The sequence below is a fragment of the Lipomyces chichibuensis genome (assembly GCF_038497645.1).
Source record: "Lipomyces chichibuensis strain CBS 12929 unplaced genomic scaffold V1513scaffold_1, whole genome shotgun sequence".
NCBI classification, from domain to species: Eukaryota; Fungi; Ascomycota; class Lipomycetes; order Lipomycetales; family Lipomycetaceae; genus Lipomyces; species Lipomyces chichibuensis.
Window position 1 is genome coordinate 354,936 of NW_027117453.1, and position 20,809 is coordinate 375,744.

The window sequence follows — 20,809 nt, forward strand, 5'->3', positions numbered from 1 at the left end:
TTTGTAATTAGTTGGAGAATTGTTCCTAGCTTGATTTCATCATACTATAAGATTATAATGGCAGAATTGGTCTTTGTCGGACGATAATCTCCTATACCTCGAAAATGGGTGGAGAATGACACCCATCAATGAACCCGCAGGCATTTGCCGCATTTCTTGGATTATTCTTGGACCAGAGTTTAGAAAAGTATCTGAACGAATGTTGAACCCATATGAAAATACAGTTCTTGATGGGTTCTGATTATAACCATCGTCAAATAGCTTACAACCGACACTCATCAACCGATACCGCATACTGGATTTTGGGATCGTAAATGAAGAACGGTTCACAATTGGGAAGGATTAGTATCATGGAATTATAAGGGGTAATACCTATGTATCATAATAGCAACGGGACGAGCACTGCGGATGCAAACTTAACTGCACATGATCGGTTTATGAACGATGGATCAGCTGTGATATTTCGACGCCTCTATGGTGAATATGAATTTGCAGTTATAATTTATAACGTTCATACTCCTCGTGTTTTACTAGACAAGACGCAGGAGTCGCACAAGCCACCGGGCTAAGCTTCAGCTGCCAACTCCAATTCAATAACTCTTTCTCTTACAATGAGTCAGTACATTATACAATGCAATATACGCCAAATTAGGTACAAATAGCAAACAATTCCGAGGTAATAACCACCAAACTAAACTTAGATTTATACCATCCGCAACCTTGCAACTATCGCAGATTACAAGTGAGCATACAAAAGCTATATTACAATATAAATTCAATATGTTGAAATCGCCCGTACTCAATAAAAGCACGTCACGTATACACTTTCTAAACCTCTCGCTCCACCTTTGTGTCAGTCTCCGCAAGCACGTCAACGTCCATGGCATCGCTCGACTCCGTCGACTTTACATTGGCAACCGTGTCAGCAGCCGCGTCTATTGTGCCGTTCTTTTCCCTCTCGGCCTGCAATTCACCCTCGGTGTCCTTTAGCCGAGTCTTTAGCCGGCAGACCCTTGCCTGCAACTTCTTTATATAATCAATCGCCAGCTCAACTGTATTCGCTTTTGAACATTGCTGCGGTAATTCGTTCTTCTCCCCTTCGTCGTCAGAAATAGGCAAGTTAATATTATCGATCAAAAGTTGATTCAGCTCCGCCAAGGCGTTATTGATGCGATTCCGCCGACCTTGTTCGGCAATCTTGTGCGATGTTCGCTTTGAAGTCAAATTTATGCTCAACTGCTCGGGGTAGGATAGTCCGAGCTGGGAATGCTTACCCTCAACAATGTTTTGATAATTTGACTTTGATGCCAACAATGCCGACGCAGCTTCCAGTCCATCAGGCAACAAGGGCTTAAGATTCGGTGAAATCCTCGGTTTGATCGTAGGCGACATAGAGACACTGCCCGATCGTGAACGGACAGGCTTTATTGTACGTGGGAGCGCTTTGGCGGAATTGTCTTCGATGCCTACGGATGCTGATCGGACTAGCCCACGAGGCATGGGACGTAAAGCCGGGCTGCTGTTTGCGCTCGAGCTGCCGACGCTGCCAGACTCAGTTATCGGTGCAGGTGTGACGGTGGCAACAGCGGAATGTCGTCGGACAACTCCTTCGATGATAGCGTCCGCATCGCGAGTTGGCAGGATATCCACGGTGTTATTAACACGCTCTTTATTAAGGTTCATCAAACTAGCGGGAGTAACTGGCGACAGACGTCGCTGAGTCAGCGGAGACGACGTCTCTTGTCGGACCGCAGTTGTATTCTTAAACGGCGGTATTGGGGGCGGAGCCATACTTGACTCAGGTAGTGTGAGTAAAGGTTCAGGGGATATGCTCTCCGAAGAAGAAACATCTCCCATGGTATTTGGTTGTGAAAAAGCTGCAGTCGCACGCCGTTTACTAGACCGCTGCGCAGCAGAATCAGATTTCGTGATCCGAGTAACCGCTTGAGCTGGAGAAGAGGCGGCCGAAGGCGGTGCATATCCACCAGTACCCCGTCGTCGAACTTTAGTCAGTCCATTTGAGTTATTATCGCTTCCCGGCGGCGAAGTTGAAGTGTGGAATGGATAAGACTGAGCTTCCAATGCAGGCGACGTGAGAGGACTGAAGTACGATGATGGATATCCGTATTCTTTCGGCATCGACATCGGATTCTCTAGCGGGGTAACGGCAGGTGACAACAGTGGAGTGAACATCATCTATATCATTATCTGTGTTAGTTTCCGTCTCATTACAACATTGTACCGAACAATTACCTCATCGCGCATAGAGTACGGGTCAATTAGCCCACTAGGCGATCTAAAAACATCTGGATTGCTTGCACCTCCGACAAAATCAAGCGACGAAGGCGTAGGCGGTATCACACCGCTGCTCACTGTACTGTTGCTCGCCGAACTAACATTGCCTGAGGCAACGCGGCTAGACAGCAAATCCTCGTGAAGATGCTGCTTCTGTTGATGCTGTGCCTGTTCTTCGTAAATCGGGTGGTCGTGAGGTTGAAGCTGCCGGCGCTGCTGCTGAGAATGTTGAAGCTGCTGCTGCTGCTGCTGCGGATGTTGCAGGTGATGTTGTTGCTGCTCATTCTGCTGATGCTGAGCGTGCTGCCGGTCAAAGTCTAGAATGTTCCCCGCGGCTTCGATGTCAAAGGCTGAAAGGTCGAGCTGAAGGTCTGAGAAGTCGATGTAAGAGCCAAAGTCAGCTGCTGTCTGCTCGCCGCCCGTCTGATGTGAAGACATGACTATAGTAGTGACTCAGTCAGTCAACCGGGGAAAAAGTGGGAGGGCCGGAGGCAATCAGATAATATTGCAAATTAATGGTGGTGGTCTTCTGGGGGGGTGACAGTTGATATGGCGATAAAGGTATAGTTTTTATTTGCTCTTCCGGCGAAGTGGAGCTGGCGAGCCAATGCGCAGAAATTCATGTGCTTTAAGCAGAGGGCAATGCAATCAGTGAGTTGCCGATCACAAGCCACAAATCACACCAAGTTGTCAGGACAACGTTAACGTCCTTACTTTTGTTTGGCTAACCTACGTTATTGGCACACAAACAAACATTTTGGCGTTTTCAGCTGCAGCGCGGCACAGCGAGGATACAACTGCTTTCAACTACAGCTACTCTGCAACATCCTTCAACTGCCGTTCAGCATCATTTTCAAGACAGCACCGTATTTATTTTTGTTGGAAGGCATTTTAACTACTGGCCAAAGGTAGTTCTGAACATTCCTCCGCGACGGAATCTTCTCTCATTGGGACTCTTGAGCATTCACATATTTGTCATTGCTTTTTGGCTCCAGGTTGTTTTGTTGGTGTAGAAGTGACCGCCGCGGAGATTTTACTGTACTGTGGCTCCTTGTTCCTGACTATCTGTCATGGAAAGGGTAAGTGAGCTCTTGCATATTTCGTCAACATTGATAGAATATTATACAAATGTTTACAAATAACCTTACTAATATTTCTAGAAGCTACGCCAACCGCTTCGCGTGCGACCAGATGAGAACATGGTTGTCAGTCGTCAGGCTAGCAGAGTCCAGCTGAAGCAATCTAGCGTACTCAGTAATATTGCAGCCGGGAGCTACCAGAATGAAAAAAATAGTCTTAAAGTCGGCGCAAAGCGTGTTGTTCTAGGAGATGTCAGCAATGCAGTCAAATCTACATCAACAGGACTAGGAGGTGGGAAGCTCGTTCAGCCTACACAAAAATCTCACGGACTGGTATCGAAAGCATCGCGAACTACAATTGCACCTTCAGATCACTATCACTCAAGTAGTAACGCAACAAGCATTAGCCAAAATTCCTCATACTCTGACTCTTCCGTGAACAACTCGGTGCATGAGCATTATAAAGAAGGATATCGCCATCACGTTGGTGCAGCCGAAATTGCGGAAGTTTTCCGTCGTGTACGACAATCAAAGGAACTGGTAAATGTCGACGCGGTGGACCCTACGGCAGTCGACATCGAACATCCCAATGACGTTGCGGTCCCGGCTCAGGTTTCAGAAGAGGTCGATGTGGTGGGCAACGACCACGATGTGATGGCAGATGATTCGAGTCTTAGTGCAAAAGATGCCTACAATAACAACACAACCAGCATCTTACATAACCTCGACTCTACAGAATACACGAACATCAACTCGACCACAAACCCATCAGCGCTATTTCCAGTTATTAATGAAGAGACTCGACGCGAGTTCGACATGGTTGTATCTCAATTTCGTAAGGAGGAACGTGCTCGCATCTTGTCACCGGATTATGAAGCGGATGAGGATTTGTACGATGTATCTATGCTCACTGAGTACAGCGATGAAATTTTTGAATACATGAGAGAATTAGAGGTATAGCTCTTCTCCTACATTGGCTGTGAGCTTTTCTAATGTTCTATAGATCCGCTTCCGACCCAATCCGGCATACATGGATAATCAGACAGAGATTCATTGGTCAATGCGGTGTATTCTTGTGGACTGGCTAGTTCAGGTTCACAACCGCTTTGGACTTCTTCCTGAGACGCTATACTTGACCATCAATTACATTGATCGATTCTTATCTTTAAAAGTTGTTTCCCTGGCCAAGCTACAGCTAGTCGGGGCCACTGCTCTCTTTGTCGCTGCGAAATATGAGGAGATTAATTGCCCCTCAGTGAATGAGATAGTTTTTATGGTCGACCATAGCTACAGTGCTGAAGAAATTTTCAAGGCCGAGCGGTTCATGATAGGTTTGTTAGAATTCAATCTTGGATGGCCAGGTCCTATGAGCTTTCTGCGGCGGACAAGCAAGGCTGATGACTACGATTTGGAGACTCGAACACTTGCCAAGTACATTCTCGAAATTACGATTATGGACGAAAGATTTGTGGGCTCCTTACCAAGCTGGCTTGCCGCTGCCGCTCACTGCTTGGCAAGGAAAATGCTTCTTAAAGGCGAATGGAGTCTCGCTCATACTAACTACTCCGGATATACTTTGGCACAATTACTACCGGCAATGAATGTGCTAATTGAATGCTGCCGAAATCCTAAGGAGCATCATAGAGCTATTTATGAGAAGTACTGCGACAGAAAGTATAAGAAAGCGGCGCTGTTTGTAGCCGAGTGGATTACCAACGTTTCCATCTAGGAGCGCTTATATATTGTAATGATTAACGTAATCGACGTGTACCAACTATAATAATTACTGGCTTTGCCTGCATGGTCACTGCCAAAAGAGTATTCTAGTACAAATTGGGATATATGTATGGATCTGGGGTCGTAAATATTTCTATATCTTTTTTCTGTGATTAGTTAAGCGCTTGGATTTGGACAGGGTTAATAGTTCATATAGCCATGACAATGTGCATTGTTAGATAGCTGGAATATTTCATTATGCAATTTTGTCACTCCCTAAGTCTTATGTTTGTATATTTTGGTGTGCCAGAGTATCATAGTGTCCAAAGCTATGGATAATAATTGTGCGCATTCGCAGCTGATGTATTTAGTACTTGTGAGATAAAACAGACCGAATAAAATAGTTTCAGGACAGCTACTTTGAAAGTTGACCGGATTCAATAGTTATAGTCTACAAGAGTTCCTTATCGGGCTGGCGTTGCACACATAAACCGGAGAGCCGCAATTTATGATTTGTAACTAGCACTAGGTAGGATTAGTGTACAGCGTCTTCACGGCCCTTCCGACGCACTAGGCTCTAAGTGGCAGTGCCTATCTAGGTATTGACCAATATTTTGAACGTTTTCAAGAACCCACCAATTTTGTGTGAACAGCAATTGGCTCAGATATTTGTATTTCGTGTCGGCAGTGTGGGTTGTTGGGGACCTTTCTGAATTATTAGACAGTTGTCCGTCGAGTGAGTGTCCGTGCCGTTAAGGACATTGTTTTCGGTCGACACGTCAGCAATATTACTTAGTCTCTCGGCAACATCGCTGGCATTGAAATTTATATTTGCCAGTCGCGGACTACAAGATTGAGTAGGCATCTTATCTAGGCTAGTGCACTTCAATATTATGGGACGGAGTATTTGCGAAGTTAATTAAGTGCTCCGTTTTTGTGTGAGCAACCATTATCTTTGACAGGGAACATACCAGAAGTTACGCTGCAATTGAAAAAACTACCGCGGTTACATAATCCGACGAATATGTCAAATCCAACCACAGTATTTCCAGGAGATGGCGGCTCTCCGGGCATGCGTTCTTCGTCATTAGTGGGTATCACTACTGCTATCGTCGGCAACGTCGTCATCAGTATAGCACTCAATTTGCAACGCTACGCCCACCTGAAGCTAAAGAAAGAATCAGCTGCCGAAGCGGCGCTATATAGCGTTGGACCGTCCGGGGAATACCTAGGGCACAATAATGAGGAGGCTGCGTATGATGCAGACGATGAGACGGCATTCAGAGATTTGGAGCTGGGACCTGACGTGATAAGCCAGGTGCAGGATGCAGAGCACAGGTACCATTATGACACTATTCCAGGGTCGCAACAAAGTAACTCCGGGTCTCCCGTAATTCCAGGATCTCCCGCGACATATGACACCTCTTTGATTACAAATAAGTCTACCGAAGGTGATGTACGACTACTCGAGACCAACAAACAGGGTACAATATGGTATTCAAGTAAGAAGGCGAAAGGCAAAAAGAACGGTCGACTTCCACGATCAGACACGTCGCAATCTACTACGAGTGTGGGAGAAAGTACAGACCGGCTCCCGAGATATATGAAGAGCGGCTATTGGTGGTTAGGAATCGCCCTCATGGCGTATGTATCCAATTGATTTAAATATTGAATATCTCTGAAGTCCTGCTGACTGATTTAGTACCGGTGAAACTGGAAACTTTCTCGCATATGGATTTGCACCTGCGTCTACAGTTTCTCCATTAGGGGTGGTCGCGCTGATTTCAAATTGCATTGTCGCTCCTATCTTCTTCCATGAACGCATGCGCTTGCGAGATCTCGTTGGCGTTGTAGTGGCCATAGCAGGAGCTGTGACAGTCGTCTTTGCTTCCAATCCAGAGGAAGAATTTCTGGACCCACAACGCATTCTCAGTGCAGTGGCTCAGATGTCATTTGTAATATATGTCGGCGTGACACTGTTTCTCATGGCCGTGCTTGGCGTGTTGAGTAATAAGTATGGTGATAGGCTTATCTTCATAGATATCGCGCTCGTGGCCCTGTTCGGTGGATATACAGCATTGAGTACAAAGGCCGTTTCCAGTTTGCTCTCCTATACACTATATCGCGTGTTCACTTTCCCTATAACATACGTGCTGGTATTTATACTAATGTTCACAGCAATTATGCAAGTCAAGTACCTGAGTCGTGCATTGCAGCGCTTTGAGTCCACGCAGGTTATTCCGACTCATTTTGTGTTCTTCACGATCTCTGTCATCCTTGGGTCGGCAATTTTGTATCAAGATTTTTATGGTGCATCGAGCGCACAGTTAGCGCAGTTTTTCTTCGGCTGTTTTCTAACTTTCATCGGTGTCTACCTGATCACATCAAATCGCAAGAATGAAGACGATATTGGCCAGAAAATTGCCGGGCATGTTGAAGATTCAGATGACAGCGAATTCTTCTCGACTGTCGCATCAGTTAACTTGGATCGCAGTTCTGGCGCGCGAACTCCGACATCATTTTATGAAGAGGATGAGGATGCGCAAGAAATTAACGACGCTAATGCTACCGTCAATGCTCGAACACGAGTGAACGCATTGATTAGGGACGATGATATAGCACAAAGTGGTACTCACGCCATCCCATCTAGTGAAATTAGTCCGCTATTGTCATTCTTGACACCATCCGAATACGGGTCTAGTCCGGGTACTTCGTCACGCTCGTATGTTCCGGGTCCTGCGGGTATGGGTCTTATTATGGACTCTGTTGTTCGTGACAGAATGAAATCTTGGCAGAAGAATCAGCAGAGACGTCGGCAAGTAGAAAGGGGTGCTATCAGTAGTGGTCGCAGGAGAATTGCATCGAAGTCCACCACTATCGACTCCCGAAATGCGCCACTCTATCGTGCACAGACTCGTGACGATGAAGCGGACTGATGCAGCCATCGGTGTAGGATTTGAAGGTGTCGTTTAAATTAGACGGTATATATAGCATTTATTTGTAAGCGACTGGGGTTATATATGGTTATAGAGTTACTGTACAGAAAAGAGGATGGGTCCGCGTATTAAGTTGTTAAAATGAATTGCATTCCCGAGGTTTAGAACTCAAGTAACAGTTGGGCATTGCGCCACTGACGAACGTCGTTTGCTAGCCATGCTTTCTTGTATAATTCGTATAATTCCGTACCTTCCTTCGTCCTTTTGAAGTCTCGAAAATTTGATGAAACAAATAAACAAAGCTCGTGACTTGTCCATGCATCACATCCCTTCGTGATATTAAATCCCAACCTAAATACATAGCCGAATTGTGAGTCATTGTACAGATATAAATATGAATCGTAACTCTAAGAATGAGCAGTTTCCTTAATCCCGATTACCGATCTTAGAAGTAGCCTAATGATTTGTTCTTTGTGCATTGTAGTTCTCGTTTAGTGACCGCCAGGAGTTGCCGCAAGCTTCTCGTACAAGCAGTAAAGCACGAATGCAGTAGCCCCCACACCGAAGCCCGGGAACATTCCTTTTAGCCGATTGTATCGTGAGAATTGGCCAGTGTATCTCCACGCCTCCCTATATTCGAAAGTAAGCAAAGGGACAAACGATCAATTCGGCATGTGGGGTGCACTACTTACCTCTTCTCCCACGGATCCTTAATTGGCGTAGTCGCCAGACTGTATCGGCTTGGCTTCATTGTGTGTATATAGTGGATTGCGTGGTTTCGGGGGAAACTCGAGTCAACGGTGATGAAGTTGAATTTAGAGCTCTGGACAAGATAGGTTTTGTCGCTGTGCTGATTGGCTCCTCGGAGCCCTGGGATTTTCACCAAATTAGTCACTGGAGGTATGATGCCGGTGACATTTTGTCACCTCAGTCTTCATCGCAATCAGGGTGACCCAGCTGGCAACCGTCAACCGTCCCTTAAACTCTGCCAGCCAGATCGTGACCTGAGTGAGGGTCGAGAACAGTTTATCATCAGGAATCGAATCGCTTGTGATCTGCTATAGAAAAGAAGCAGTTTAGCGAATGTTATAAACGTTTTGAAGTGGTGGAGAGCTACATATTAGGGAATCGTTTGCTGGAATTTTCCTACGGAGGCGCAGTTTAAAAGCCAGAATTTCACCTACAGTCAGCAACAGCGGTTTGGTCGAATCCTGACCGACGAGTCAATACGCACAATAATAATACAATACAATCAACGATGGTTCCGGCGCCGCCATCATCAATGCCCATACCGCTTCAGGGTGGGGGCATGCTTCGGCGATACAATAATATCTTTCCGGGTTTGAGCACGGCCGCGCATACTACCCAAATGGGTGGATTTGCACAGGGAATAGCACCTCCGCCACTAACGGGTACTGCAGGTGCTCACCAGGCTACGCCGTCTTTACAGCAGCAACAGCAGCAGCATGTTCCAAACGCAGTGCAGACTCCGCAATTACAGCATCAGCAGGCACATGGATTACAACCTGCTTTACAACCGGCGATGACGTCGCCTCAAGTACAGAGTGCAATGGGGGTTTCATCAATACGAGAAGTCTGGCAGACGAATTTCGAACAAGAAATGCATGTCCTTAGAGAACTAGTAGAGCGTTATAACTACATATCACTTGTATGCTACGTCATCAGTGTGGGCTTGGAGATCAAGCTAACAAAGATACTAGGAAACAGAATTTCCGGGAATTGTAGCCAGACCGATTGGTTCATTTAAGACCACAACAGACTATCATTACCAGACGTTAAGGTGCAACGTTGATCTGTTACACGCCATTCAGTTGGGCATTACATTCGCCGACGAGCACGGAAACCATCCTGAAGGCCTTCCTAGTACTTGGCAATTTAATTTCAAATTCAACTTAAGTGAGGAAATGTACTCTTCGGATTCTATTGATATATTGACGAAGTCTGGTGTGGACTTCAAGAAGCATGAAGAGTACGGAATTGATGCTTCAACGTTTGCGGAATTGTTCATAAGTAGCGGCTTGGTTTTAGAGGACGGCGTAAAGTGGATAAGCTATCACAGGTAAATTAAGCATGATTTGCGTTTATTTCTTATGTCTAATTATTAACTCGGAATAGTGGGTATGACTTTGGATATCTGATATCCATGATGATGAACACGCCTCTGCCAGAGGAAGAGGAAGGATTCCTTAATCTGGTAAAGCTTTTCTTTCCTTCACTTTACGACGTGAAGTATATTATGCGGTCTGCAACAACAAAGAATTTGAAAGGTGGACTGCAGGAACTTGCGGATGATTTGAGAGTAGCTAGAGTTGGACCCGCGCATCATGCTGGCAGCGAAGCGTTGCTAACAAACTCATGCTTTTTCGAATTACAAAAATACGTTCAGGATACTCCGGAAGAGTCTTATCAGTATGTGTCTCAAATAATATTAGTTTAGCATATAATAATTCTAATCGTTATCCGCGTAATAGGGGAATGATATGGGGACTCGTTTCATAGTTATTCTGCTATTAAGTTTGCCACCTTATGATGTATTTTAGCGCAATTTGCTGTGTCGGAAAAGGCGTTTGTTTCTACTGCATGATATTGAGTTTGTAAAATAAATTCCGAGCATGATGTATTGCTTAGAGCGATAGTGGCTATGTACAGTATTCAATTTACATATTTATCATATCTTCCGTCTTTTTTGTAAATTTTCCTCATCCTCCGCGTTGAAGTTGAATACCCTAACTTCTCCATCCATTCTTCTAGCAAGAGGCAGGTCCGGTCGTCGAGACTTTATCGGATCCTTTCTAGCCATCTTTTGCCGTTGTTGGTTCGTGAGTCGGCTTTCGTCGCGATGTTTACCTGACATCATGTCTGGCGTGACAGCTGCTGCAGTTAGATCGATATCTGCAGTTATGTTGTCATCCACATGGCGGATTTTTGGCGCCTTTTCAACGACAACCTTGGCGCCCTTCACCGACATTTCTCGAGAAAATAAAACGTGAATATCACCTGTAGATGTGGTGGCAAGGATCTGGTCAAGCTTGGGGTGCCACTGGGTCTTCACTACGGACGATGGCTTCGACGCATCTAGAGTCAGACTCGTTATGGTGCTCAAGTCGGACTTGTCAATAATATGCAGTTGCCCGACAAGTGACTCAGGTGTCGACGACGTGCCGGTTATGATATATCTCCCATCGGGGCTAAATGATATATTCGTCTCCTGAACGGTGTTCTGCAGGCCGGACCGACTCAGCAATGGTTTCTTAAAGTTTCGAATATCCCATAGTTTAATGGTTCCATCTCCACCTCTCGTCAATAGAGTAATATTATCAGTCCCATATACGACCCCTGATGTCCACGACTCCTTTTCATGCGCATCCTGAATGGAGGCAACCGGTCGATTGTACGGCCCGCTACTGCTCCAGTAAGCGATGCCGCCGTCCGTTGTTGCTCCAGCGATATATTTTCCATCAGAAGCCCAAGCTATCGAAGATACTCTTGTCTTACCACCCTTGGCTGTCCGTGATTTGACGACAATAATGTTCCGCTGAGAGCGTTTGATGTTTGCATCCCATATGCGAATTGTAGAGTCTAATGACGATGTGGCAAACAAGTCGTCGTCAGTAGGGTGCCATGCCCCGGCTGTCAACTCTGCGACATGACCATCTGTATTGTTCATATCTCGTAAATACATATCTCCACGAACATATTCTGATCTGGTATTGCGGCTGTCAGCAGCTTGCAAAGATGTTGACGAAGAGAATCTGTACATACTCTTCGACGCCGTCGCGTGTGAACAGCTTAGCTTGGCTCGACGACGGAATAACCAAAATCCATTCACCATTCCTCGAATACTTTAATTCGTGAATAGGATGTGATTCTACTGGTTCCACTACCCTAAACGGATGCAGCGACGCTAGGTTCATGCCATTGAAGTCCCAGAGGTCCATATTGTAGTCGTATGAACCGCTAGCGACTCGTACTCCCGCCGAATCGACATCTAATGCAGATACAGTCTAGTCCCGTTAGTTTAGCACAAGACATAAGCAAAATGTTGACAAATTTACTTTATTATGCTCTTTTAGTATTATCTCATGAGAAATTGGCAGCTCTTCCAGCTCATCGTAAGCGTCGCTGCCATCGTCATCATCACTAGTGATACCGGCCTTAGCCTTTTGAGATAACAGGTCTGCGTATTCGCGTCTTTTGCATTTCTCGTATTGTCCTTCAAAGTCGTATGCCACTGTCTGTTTGCCGAACCCAGACGGAAGATACTGTCGTAGTTCGTCTTCGCTATCGCTCTGCACAATAGATTCTGCTTAGCTCTGATCCACATGCATTGGGTCTAGATATGTAAATATTATTCGTACCATGACAAATTTCCAAATGCTTTAATCGGACCTATTACTTTTCTGGTATGACAAGGACGAATTCCCTGGACGAAATATAAACTGGAAACGCTATGTCCAGTAGGTTCGTGTTGTGACTGGTGATTTGTTTTGCAAATGAGCTTCAAATTAGGAGGATTTCATCGCACTACAAAGAGTACCCTAACCTGATATACTAAGAGGCCGGGTAAAATATGAAGCTCAAAGTGTTCATCTTCAACTTGGGCTAGGGTTAATAAATAAAAAGCCTCTTAAACGGCAGACAAAATTCGTGAGTGGCTGAGAGCGAAAATCAATTGTGGCCTGTCAAAAGAAAACAGATTTTGTTTTGAGTTTTCCTTCCAAAGAGGCCCTAACCACCATTCGTCCACTTGCCCTGTTTTGGCACCATTTTACGGGAACTTCTTTGGTTTTGGCAACCATCTGTTTCTCAAATTTGTCTCCAATGTATTGTGCGGTCGAGAATAGAAACAGCTAAACCAAAAAGGGAAAGGTCATAAAATCATGGCAAAAGTTTGCCAGCCGAACTTTAAATCTGAAAATGCGAAAATGAAATTTTGTCTGCCGTTTAAGACTTGCCCCTAAATTTTACTACACTAAGTGGAACGGTCACAATTGGTTGTTACGAAACCCTCGAGGGTCAGCCAATATCCCAGTAGAACATATAACCCTTGTCATAAGAAATTGTCGTATAAGACGATAACGGTACTAATTGGTACCGCTATCCTAGTTTTCTTTGTTTGATCTATGACTTCGATGCTTTAATTATTGGCCGAGGACCGTTGTGGATATTGCCAATTACGTCTTTGATAGGTGTGTGTAATTCAGCCGGGAAGGGGTGCCCGCATTGCTCTAACTTTTCCTTAAGTACAATAAATTAACATTAGTTTAGTAACTTTATTATACAATAAGCTGTATCCCATTTTGGCTATATATTCGTCATGAACTCGGATCGACGCCAAGGGTCGGGCGGTGGCTTTCAACAGAGACCGCAAAATCAGGGCGGTCTACAAGGGAGGCCTAATATACCAGCACCATCATCGACCGACTGGGTCCTCGGTCTCAAGGTCAAGATGATCACTACATTGGACGACATTATTGTTGGACGCGTGTATGCATATTGCACATTGACGAACACTCTGACAGTGCTAGAGGATGAGACCCCTCTTGGTGCGAAGCCTGACCTGAAAAACTACCGCATCTTGAAGGTTTCGTTTATAAAAGATATTGCCGTACTTGAGAAGAAGCCCGAAGAGACGACTGAAGATGACGTGGCGCCTGCCAATAGTCGGAGTGGTGGACCATTTTTAATGGCCACACCGCACATTGGGCCCGTTAACATCAACAGCGCAGTGCAGAAGATCAATAGCGCTGCTCGTGCAGCTGGACAGATTTTGGCTCAGAGAGGCGTTGGAGTAACGAAAGATGCTCAAGACTTATTTGATGCCTTGGCGAAAACGTATGTGAGTCCTTACATTAAGTTTGAAGGTACCCTAACATTTGTATAAGTCTACCGGTTCGCTGGTTGGGCCAGTCGATTCTCGTCCTTGAAGAGGTGAAGATCAATCCTCCATACACTCCTGAAGCATGCAGCGCGACGTCCGACTCGCCCGCACTGACTCGAGTGAAGAAAGTGGTAAGTTTTATTCGCTACTCCGAGGTTGGCAATTTGTTAGCTAAGTACCGGTGTGCACAGGTTGACGGCGAACGACGACGACTGGAAACTCTGAAACAAGCACGATCTGAAACAACTGAAGAAAGGAAAGGTGGTTAAAGGCTTAAGAAGCGACATCTTAAGATTTGTATGTCATATGTCGTTGGAGCTTGTTTGCCATATAGTGTTTTTGGTAGTATTTCATTGGACAGATTTCCATGGAATGGCAAAAGAATTTTTGGACTTGATTCAGCTTTACATTTGGCAGGAGCAGGAGCTTCCTAGTCTTTACTCGTTCTCGACCTACTGCTTTAAATAGGCGGCCCATCCGGTCGCTAAGGGTTTTTGAAATCGAAGGCGACCGCAGTACGCGGCTTACTGCGATATAGAGCGTAGCCGATTGATTACTCTAGTAAGTGACGTGTAAGTTACGCATATACAATACAAGCTTGTGTAGGCTGAACGGATGTAGCATGAAAAAAATGTTGTATCATACGCTTCTTGTACCCTGATGGGCTTCGATGACGTAGGGGGTAAGGGCACTAATTCCTTGCTAACCCAACGGGATCGCCCCCCCCATATCATCGAGGGACAGATTCATGCTCCAACTTCGATGGAAGCCGCTGCGTAGCTGCTTAAACTCGTCATATCCTCATGATCCGCTCACATCTAGGTGTTACACAGCAGGTGCCGTATCGAATGAGAGTACTATAATATTTTGGCGCTTTATTTTATAATAGTATTGGGTATGAACAAGGGCGGACTGCGACTGCAGTTCAGTTCACAATCGTGTTATCAGCCGCCATCCTGTTGATCGACACACGGTTAGATGCGATCTAACTATTTGCAAAATAATGACTGCTCAGTCTGCATTATCTAGTGATCCACTCGCCATGGCGCGTCATCGTCCAATTCCGACTCTACTTTCTCTCCCGGACGAGCTATTCATCCCAATATTGATACATCTCGATATACCTGATCTCCTTGCTGTGTCGCGAACGAACAGACGACTACGCCGGCTAGCACTCGACACTCAGTTGCATCACTTACGGCTAAATGTATATATCCCATTGCGCTTAATTACATACTTGTCGTTGCGGCCCACAGAGCACGATCTCTTAACGCGGCATATCCTTCGGTCTCCGTTACGTCTCGCACATCGATTCCACGCCGCCGCTAATGGCCTGCGCCTCGCATTCGCTCGGAATTCATTGAGAAGAAAGCTTGCACTTAGGCCCCAGTTGAATGAATTGATACAGAGAGGCGTGTATCCAGCTACTGATGCACGCGTTAGTCCCGTCTTGGCCATGAGATGTAAAGCTCTGGAGAGGGAGAAGGTCCGTAACTTGCTGGAACAAGAACTGAAAAGCCGTATCTGGGAGCGAATCCGAAGCGTGATGGGTTGTGGCGAGAAGGATAAGCAGGAAAGCGTACGAGTTCTCGTGAGTCGGTATTCGCAAAGAAGACGCGAGGACAACATAGGTGTGAATATCTTTGAGAAGCATAGGCGCGAAGTGCGCGAAGCTCCAACTAGGGCCAAAGTGTACCGCTTACGTCTGTTTTTCGAACGTGTTTCTAGAAGTCAGAAGGGCTCGGTTGCGGTTGCATGATTGATAATGTGATCAGTAGGATTAGGAAACCGGTAGGATTAGGTTAATGGAGGATTAGTTGGACGATTCGATGGGTTATCAAGGAAACGGTGAATCGGTTGGCACTGGGCTTATAAATTTATGGATCGTGGTATGCGGAGTTCATAGTTCGGATTTTGTTTGGTTTTGTTTCTTAATATTGTTCCAAGCTTGTTTATTTCTCTTGTTCGTTCTCTTGGCATTAAATTGACTTAAACCTATTCAGTACCGCACATCAGAGCAATTTTGTCACCACCAATATACATTAAATAAATGCAACACAAATACATGCAACATACAGATACACATCTCACGCCGTACCACCTTCCTCCTCATCATCTTCGCTCTTCTTCGCTAACCCGAATTTCTTTAACAGCGCGTCAATTTCCTTAGGCTTCCATAAATGGCAATAAACTTTTCCTTCTTTATCCTTTCCGACGGTTGCAAATTCTACTTTCTCACTCGTAAGCGCGGTTGCATCCATAGTTTTGCTTAACACCTTGATCGCAAGCTCACACGCCTCTGGAAGAGTGCAGTCCTCTTTGTAATCTTGCTTGAGAAGTGTTTGAGCCGTAGCGTTATTGGCACCGACAGAGGTCGCTTTCCATCCACCGTAATTACCTGAAGGATTTGACTGATAAAGTTGAAATTCGTATCGTGAATCATACCCGGCATATATAAAAGAGACACCAAATGGACGCAGGCCTATGAATATTTAGTCAGAAGTCACTACCTGATCGTCTGAACTAACCTCCATGCTGAGTGTATCCCTGCTTTAAGTCACATAGGCGGCGAACTAGCTGCTCACATGGTATGTCCTCGTTATAAATTCGGAGATAATCCTGAGCGTACACGCGTGAGTAATTGACGAGGATGCTGGCATCAGAGGTTAAACCCGCAACGGCGCAGATCATATTGCTACACTATCATTAAACTCATCCTCACGTGTACGTCAACTATAATAGCTGATCGACAAAAACGCACGCTGACTTACTTGTTAATTGTGTATAGCTTCTCAGCAGAGGTATCTTGCTCCAGCAGCTTCGACGTCACTTTCCGTTCTGCAGCAAGCACGATCCCGTCTTTCGCCAGCACACCAATCGAAGTACCGGCATGAGAGATTGCCTCTAAGGCATATTCAACCTAAATTTTCGGGATATTAGCGATATTTCCGCGGATCAGTGGATCGACAACGGTAGAATACCTGGTATAATCTGCCTTCCGGCGAGAAGATGGTTGTGCGGCTATCGTATCTTCTGCTACCCATTGTTAATCTGTACTTTATGCTAAATCTCTAGATTTGTAAATAAGTCTAGCTGATGTGAATTAAGACTGGAATATGGTCGAACGAGACGGTTAGGTAATGATAGAGCGCTAGGTGTAGAGAATCGTCGTCAGAAGACGCGGCTGGTCAGCACTGTAGGCGTCAGCACAGATACGCGTACTTCTCAGACCGCTATGTAGAAGCGCGGCCAAAATCAGCACTCAATCCTATGTTCAGCGAGGTATATAGCGAAGCCTCCGACCTTTACGGGATTATAGTACTTAGGAATAAGGTGCATTAAGATTCACTTTGACGTCTTAACTGTCTAAGAAGACGGTTATGTGTCGCGATCCACCATGAACACCCCGACTAACCCATCGTCGACTACATTACCACCAGGATGGACACGGCATATCGCTCCTTCGGGGCACTATTACTATTTCAACAAAGCGACAAAGGAGTCAACCTATGAGCGTCCTAGGTTGCCGATATCGCTATCTCCACCGGCATCTGCCAGACCATTTTCACCTCCGCCGTCTCAATTTGCTCAACCATCAATTTCCACACATCAGCAGCACCATCAGGCCCCTCAGCGACCTAAGTCAGAGCATGCAGATTGGCAAGCGGCATACGCTCCCGGATTTCAGCAGCAACAGCAACGTGAAGGACAACGCCGGCACCGAAAGTCGCGCAAACGTGAAGTGCCGAAGTTACTACGGCCGCTGTCGCTTGAACCATGGGTATTAGTTGTTACCAATCTCGGACGGCCGTTCGTTCATAATGTGCGGGAACGAGTGTCACTTTGGCTGCCGCCACCAGAAGTGCAAGCCGTTGTCGATACAATCCCAACAGATGAACTTATTATGATGGTTGCAAGGTGTAGGGGGTTCAAAGGCGGCCGTGATGGCGCGAGGAAGCTTGTCAGAAACGTCAATGTGGATAGCCAGAAGGGCGCACAAATACCTGTGGGAAGTCATAAGGGTGAGAGTACTGATGATCAACATTATTATGATGACGGAGATCTGGATGACGCTGCGCTGCTAGCCGAGGCGGAAAACGCCGCCACCGTAACCACTGGCATTATACGACAACGGAATCGTTCGCCGTCTGGCTCGGAAGAGCAAGAGTCGAAGGATGAATCTGATGATGGGACCGAGTCCACGTCAGAAGAAGGTCAAGACGAATGGGACGAGGGACCAGTTGAGTTCAACGAAGACGATATTGAATGGCAGATCCAAGCCATGATGGAAGAACATCCGGAACTGCTCGGGGGTGACGACGCCGAGAACGACGATGCGATCCCGTATGAGGATCGTGTAGAGACCTTTAGAGAACTATTGGTTGATGCGAACGTCAATCCATATTCGCCATGGGACGCGGCAATGCGGAAGATTGCGAATGATCAACGTTACATTGCCCTGGAGACGTTGAGTGAACGAAAAGCAGCATTCGAAGATTGGTCGAAAGAGCGAATTTCCGAATTAAAGATTCAGAAGGCAAACGAGCCGAAATTTGACGTATGGGATTTTATGCTGGTACTATTTGTTAGATATTTACTGACCTTCGTAGCCCAAAGAACAGTTCCTGGATTTACTGCGACAATATGCAACACCGAAATTGTTCTACCAAGAGTTTAAACGCAAGTATCGAAAGGAGCCTATTTTCAAAGAAACGAGTCTCACGGACGGCGAAAAGGAGAAGATATATCGTGACTATGTCAAAAAGAAATAACTGTATAGATGATGTATGGTAGTTTTTGAATATAGCCATTACTGTTTTAGCCTAGATTTCGTCGAAAATTTATATATATAGCCTTGATATTCCTTTTAAACTGGAAATGCAATAAACCAGACGCCACGTAAAAAAATTTAATGTATACAAATAATAACGACCAATAATATAGTTACACGAAATTGGCGATACCCAATTACATGAAGTAATCCGTTGATTTTCCAAAAAAAACTCCCCAACCTTGTCCATAAACAATATTACGTCACGAGTAAAGTAATCATTGCCACATACGTCCCTTTCTTCTCTTCGATAGTTACCTGTCCTTCTTTGCATCTACAGCGTCTTGTTCCTTGTTCATCAATCTCTCAATTTTCATTGCTGCCTTTTCATTATCGCCGGGTGCATTAGTCGTTGCCTTCAATGAGGAGGGAGGACGATCATTCTCTTTGTCATCCGTCAAATCGATGGTATCGACATCGTCGTCGCCAGCGGCATGCTGGTCGACACTGGTCACGCTGTTACCGTTTTGAGGGCTCGCAACAGGACTAGGAGGTGTCGAGCTGTTCTGCCATGTGGCAACATCAGACTGCAATTTCCCCAGCTCCTTCTGGAAGCGTCGGCCGAATACATCGATATAGTAAGTTGCTCCGTTATACGATGCGACCATGAAGATGGTGAATACAAACGTAGCAGACAAATATTTGCTATGGTACCATAATGGACAAGGGATCATAGTGAGCATTTGATAACCAAACTGGATCATGGTGAACGCAAGGACGGGAAATGGTTCCGGCAAACCGTTGACGAACAGTCCCAATTTTGTGTCTTTGTAGCTTCTGCGTAGCCATTCAAAGCTTGTGAGATAACCAGCCTTAATCTTCTCCTTCCGTCTGACTGTGATAAAAATATGATAAAGCGTCTGCCAAATGGCGTACCAGAAGCTAGCCCAAAGCATTCCTTCCCACAAGTTTAGCGACTTCAGCTCGGCAGCACCAGCGAATCGCTGGCCTTTGTAGTCGTCATCTATTCGGAAATGGATGCAATGCAGCACAACTGGTGGCAAAACGTGAATAAACGCACTTGTAGTCTTGTCAATACTATGAAGGACGAGAGAGTTTCTCCACGTTATAACTGCCCAAGCCAGGGTGCCATATGCTAAACAATACGTGGACAAAAACAACATTCGCGATCCGGGAAATATCCACAACCACACTAACAACAAAATATTCACAAAATAGCATAGGTCCGCAAGGAAATACTGATAAGACCGTTTCCGATAACTGTATATCCGAATTGGCATCAAATAGCACATTTGTACGGAGTACCACACGTGGAACCATTCTGGGTGGGCACCTAGTAAAAGACCGGACGCAAATACGTTTCCTAACCCAAATGCAAATGCCAGCTTCTCTCTTTGACTGACGACTTGAGCATCTTCCCACTTTGCTTCAAAACGCGAGAGCGACGTGAGAAACCGCCTTTTTAGTCTGTCGATATCTTCTTCGCGGCCACGTAGGACACGATCTCGCTGACGCAGGGCTAACCCCTTGATCTCACCGCCCTTTCTCCGCACTGTATAATTAATCTGATTTATTCTCGTAGATAAAGCCAAATTCTCTAACACATCGAGGACGGAGAGTCTGTCAAGAGGGACCTCAATTGACGGGGTTTCTGCGCCGCCATCGACGGTGGATGACGCAGACGAAGTCGAAGCCGACCGCGAAAATCTCCTAAGGTCCGTCGCGAGGAGTTCGGGTGAGTTTCCGACAGATAGCTCCGACATTGCCTAGAGTATATATATAATTCCGATAGACGGAAGAGGACCTTAAGTCGTGGCAAGTGAATGATTGCCGTCAATCAAACAACTGCTTTTGAAATGCTGTCTCATATAAATGTGTGCCTTTATGGATATATCTGGCCGTGAGACAGCAATCCCAAGCTGGATAAGTGCATGGTGGTGAGCATCTGTTGCTATGTGAAATATGGATAATAAATGGTATCACAATCAAATCCACAAGGACTGTTCGCCTTTGGCACGTGTACCCGACGCGGCGCCCTCCAAGGGTCCTTTTAACGAGAAAAACCATTTTCCCCCAGACTCAAAAATTC

General features: G+C 45.6%; 11 protein-coding genes across 11 annotated transcripts; 6 read left to right on the top strand and 5 right to left on the bottom strand.

Moving 5' to 3' along the window:
* Nucleotides 1–508: 508 nt before the first annotated feature.
* V1513DRAFT_435051 (uncharacterized protein) lies at nt 509–2,882 on the bottom strand. Its single transcript, XM_066896549.1, has 2 exons — nt 2,254–2,882; nt 509–2,196 (listed from the first exon to the last, which is right to left on the bottom strand). The coding sequence occupies exons 1-2, from the start codon at nt 2,731–2,733 to the stop codon at nt 829–831; spliced, it is 1,848 nt and encodes a 615-aa protein (XP_066756487.1). The 5' UTR covers nt 2,734–2,882; the 3' UTR covers nt 509–828.
* A 106-nt stretch (nt 2,883–2,988) lies between these two features.
* V1513DRAFT_435052 (cyclin-like protein) lies at nt 2,989–5,516 on the top strand. Its single transcript, XM_066896550.1, has 3 exons — nt 2,989–3,374; nt 3,456–4,328; nt 4,378–5,516. The coding sequence occupies exons 1-3, from the start codon at nt 3,366–3,368 to the stop codon at nt 5,101–5,103; spliced, it is 1,608 nt and encodes a 535-aa protein (XP_066756488.1). The 5' UTR covers nt 2,989–3,365; the 3' UTR covers nt 5,104–5,516.
* Nucleotides 5,517–5,615: 99 nt separating this feature from the next.
* V1513DRAFT_435054 (magnesium transporter NIPA-domain-containing protein) lies at nt 5,616–8,193 on the top strand. Its single transcript, XM_066896551.1, has 2 exons — nt 5,616–6,734; nt 6,793–8,193. The coding sequence occupies exons 1-2, from the start codon at nt 6,115–6,117 to the stop codon at nt 8,024–8,026; spliced, it is 1,854 nt and encodes a 617-aa protein (XP_066756489.1). The 5' UTR covers nt 5,616–6,114; the 3' UTR covers nt 8,027–8,193.
* Nucleotides 8,155–8,912, bottom strand: V1513DRAFT_407631 (NADH-ubiquinone oxidoreductase B12 subunit family-domain-containing protein). Its single transcript, XM_066895659.1, has 2 exons — nt 8,719–8,912; nt 8,155–8,656 (listed from the first exon to the last, which is right to left on the bottom strand). The coding sequence occupies exons 1-2, from the start codon at nt 8,775–8,777 to the stop codon at nt 8,518–8,520; spliced, it is 198 nt and encodes a 65-aa protein (XP_066756490.1). The 5' UTR covers nt 8,778–8,912; the 3' UTR covers nt 8,155–8,517.
* On the top strand, nt 8,872–10,726 carry V1513DRAFT_435060 (ribonuclease H-like domain-containing protein). Its single transcript, XM_066896552.1, has 3 exons — nt 8,872–9,695; nt 9,748–10,106; nt 10,163–10,726. The coding sequence occupies exons 1-3, from the start codon at nt 9,285–9,287 to the stop codon at nt 10,482–10,484; spliced, it is 1,092 nt and encodes a 363-aa protein (XP_066756491.1). The 5' UTR covers nt 8,872–9,284; the 3' UTR covers nt 10,485–10,726.
* On the bottom strand, nt 10,648–12,613 carry V1513DRAFT_435065 (WD40-repeat-containing domain protein). Its single transcript, XM_066896553.1, has 4 exons — nt 12,406–12,613; nt 12,103–12,336; nt 11,810–12,051; nt 10,648–11,751 (listed from the first exon to the last, which is right to left on the bottom strand). Exons 1-4 carry the CDS (start codon nt 12,406–12,408, stop codon nt 10,716–10,718), a joined length of 1,515 nt encoding a protein of 504 aa, XP_066756492.1. The 5' UTR covers nt 12,409–12,613; the 3' UTR covers nt 10,648–10,715.
* Nucleotides 12,614–13,207: 594 nt separating this feature from the next.
* V1513DRAFT_5977 (anticodon-binding domain-containing protein) lies at nt 13,208–14,325 on the top strand. The gene is made up of 4 exons (XM_066900562.1): nt 13,208–13,238; nt 13,316–13,882; nt 13,933–14,059; nt 14,120–14,325. Exons 2-4 carry the CDS (start codon nt 13,365–13,367, stop codon nt 14,195–14,197), a joined length of 723 nt encoding a protein of 240 aa, XP_066756493.1. The 5' UTR covers nt 13,208–13,238; nt 13,316–13,364; the 3' UTR covers nt 14,198–14,325.
* A 368-nt stretch (nt 14,326–14,693) lies between these two features.
* Nucleotides 14,694–15,942, top strand: V1513DRAFT_6370 (uncharacterized protein). Its single transcript, XM_066900571.1, has one exon. The coding sequence runs from the start codon at nt 14,932–14,934 to the stop codon at nt 15,685–15,687; it is 756 nt and encodes a 251-aa protein (XP_066756494.1). The 5' UTR covers nt 14,694–14,931; the 3' UTR covers nt 15,688–15,942.
* On the bottom strand, nt 15,868–17,176 carry V1513DRAFT_482083 (nucleophile aminohydrolase). Its single transcript, XM_066900380.1, has 4 exons — nt 16,910–17,176; nt 16,700–16,848; nt 16,457–16,623; nt 15,868–16,410 (listed from the first exon to the last, which is right to left on the bottom strand). The coding sequence occupies exons 1-4, from the start codon at nt 16,970–16,972 to the stop codon at nt 16,016–16,018; spliced, it is 774 nt and encodes a 257-aa protein (XP_066756495.1). The 5' UTR covers nt 16,973–17,176; the 3' UTR covers nt 15,868–16,015.
* A 24-nt stretch (nt 17,177–17,200) lies between these two features.
* On the top strand, nt 17,201–18,788 carry V1513DRAFT_435075 (uncharacterized protein). The gene is made up of 2 exons (XM_066896554.1): nt 17,201–18,486; nt 18,539–18,788. Exons 1-2 carry the CDS (start codon nt 17,326–17,328, stop codon nt 18,698–18,700), a joined length of 1,323 nt encoding a protein of 440 aa, XP_066756496.1. The 5' UTR covers nt 17,201–17,325; the 3' UTR covers nt 18,701–18,788.
* A 35-nt stretch (nt 18,789–18,823) lies between these two features.
* On the bottom strand, nt 18,824–20,793 carry V1513DRAFT_435077 (uncharacterized protein). Its single transcript, XM_066896555.1, has one exon. The coding sequence runs from the start codon at nt 20,481–20,483 to the stop codon at nt 19,014–19,016; it is 1,470 nt and encodes a 489-aa protein (XP_066756497.1). The 5' UTR covers nt 20,484–20,793; the 3' UTR covers nt 18,824–19,013.
* Nucleotides 20,794–20,809: the final 16 nt, after the last annotated feature.

Excerpts from the sequence above, each read along its gene's own strand:
- V1513DRAFT_435051 (XM_066896549.1), bottom strand. The coding sequence starts at position 2,733 with ATGTCTTCACATCAGACGGGCGGCGAGCAGACAGCAGCTGACTTTGGC. Across the intron at positions 2,197-2,253 it reads CGTACTCTATGCGCGATGAG|ATGATGTTCACTCCACTGTT; the intron begins GTAATTGTTCGG and ends ATAATGATATAG.
- V1513DRAFT_5977 (XM_066900562.1), top strand. The coding sequence starts at position 13,365 with ATGAACTCGGATCGACGCCAAGGGTCGGGCGGTGGCTTTCAACAGAGA. Across the intron at positions 13,883-13,932 it reads TTTGATGCCTTGGCGAAAAC|TCTACCGGTTCGCTGGTTGG; the intron begins GTATGTGAGTCC and ends CATTTGTATAAG. Across the intron at positions 14,060-14,119 it reads TGACTCGAGTGAAGAAAGTG|GTTGACGGCGAACGACGACG; the intron begins GTAAGTTTTATT and ends CGGTGTGCACAG.
- V1513DRAFT_482083 (XM_066900380.1), bottom strand. The coding sequence starts at position 16,972 with ATGGGTAGCAGAAGATACGATAGCCGCACAACCATCTTCTCGCCGGAA. Across the intron at positions 16,849-16,909 it reads CGGAAGGCAGATTATACCAG|GTTGAATATGCCTTAGAGGC; the intron begins GTATTCTACCGT and ends CCGAAAATTTAG. Across the intron at positions 16,624-16,699 it reads AAGCTATACACAATTAACAA|CAATATGATCTGCGCCGTTG; the intron begins GTAAGTCAGCGT and ends ATGATAGTGTAG.
- V1513DRAFT_6370 (XM_066900571.1), top strand. The coding sequence starts at position 14,932 with ATGACTGCTCAGTCTGCATTATCTAGTGATCCACTCGCCATGGCGCGT.
- V1513DRAFT_435052 (XM_066896550.1), top strand. Across the intron at positions 4,329-4,377 it reads AATACATGAGAGAATTAGAG|ATCCGCTTCCGACCCAATCC; the intron begins GTATAGCTCTTC and ends AATGTTCTATAG.
- V1513DRAFT_407631 (XM_066895659.1), bottom strand. The coding sequence starts at position 8,777 with ATGAAGCCAAGCCGATACAGTCTGGCGACTACGCCAATTAAGGATCCG. Across the intron at positions 8,657-8,718 it reads AAGGATCCGTGGGAGAAGAG|GGAGGCGTGGAGATACACTG; the intron begins GTAAGTAGTGCA and ends TTTCGAATATAG.
- V1513DRAFT_435077 (XM_066896555.1), bottom strand. The coding sequence starts at position 20,483 with ATGTCGGAGCTATCTGTCGGAAACTCACCCGAACTCCTCGCGACGGAC.
- V1513DRAFT_435065 (XM_066896553.1), bottom strand. Across the intron at positions 12,052-12,102 it reads TACTAAAAGAGCATAATAAA|ACTGTATCTGCATTAGATGT; the intron begins GTAAATTTGTCA and ends TAACGGGACTAG. Across the intron at positions 11,752-11,809 it reads ACACGCGACGGCGTCGAAGA|ATCAGAATATGTTCGTGGAG; the intron begins GTATGTACAGAT and ends CCGCAATACCAG.
- V1513DRAFT_435054 (XM_066896551.1), top strand. The coding sequence starts at position 6,115 with ATGTCAAATCCAACCACAGTATTTCCAGGAGATGGCGGCTCTCCGGGC. Across the intron at positions 6,735-6,792 it reads TTAGGAATCGCCCTCATGGC|TACCGGTGAAACTGGAAACT; the intron begins GTATGTATCCAA and ends TGACTGATTTAG.
- V1513DRAFT_435075 (XM_066896554.1), top strand. The coding sequence starts at position 17,326 with ATGAACACCCCGACTAACCCATCGTCGACTACATTACCACCAGGATGG. Across the intron at positions 18,487-18,538 it reads CAAACGAGCCGAAATTTGAC|CCCAAAGAACAGTTCCTGGA; the intron begins GTATGGGATTTT and ends TGACCTTCGTAG.
- V1513DRAFT_435060 (XM_066896552.1), top strand. The coding sequence starts at position 9,285 with ATGGTTCCGGCGCCGCCATCATCAATGCCCATACCGCTTCAGGGTGGG. Across the intron at positions 9,696-9,747 it reads GTTATAACTACATATCACTT|GAAACAGAATTTCCGGGAAT; the intron begins GTATGCTACGTC and ends CAAAGATACTAG. Across the intron at positions 10,107-10,162 it reads AAGTGGATAAGCTATCACAG|TGGGTATGACTTTGGATATC; the intron begins GTAAATTAAGCA and ends AACTCGGAATAG.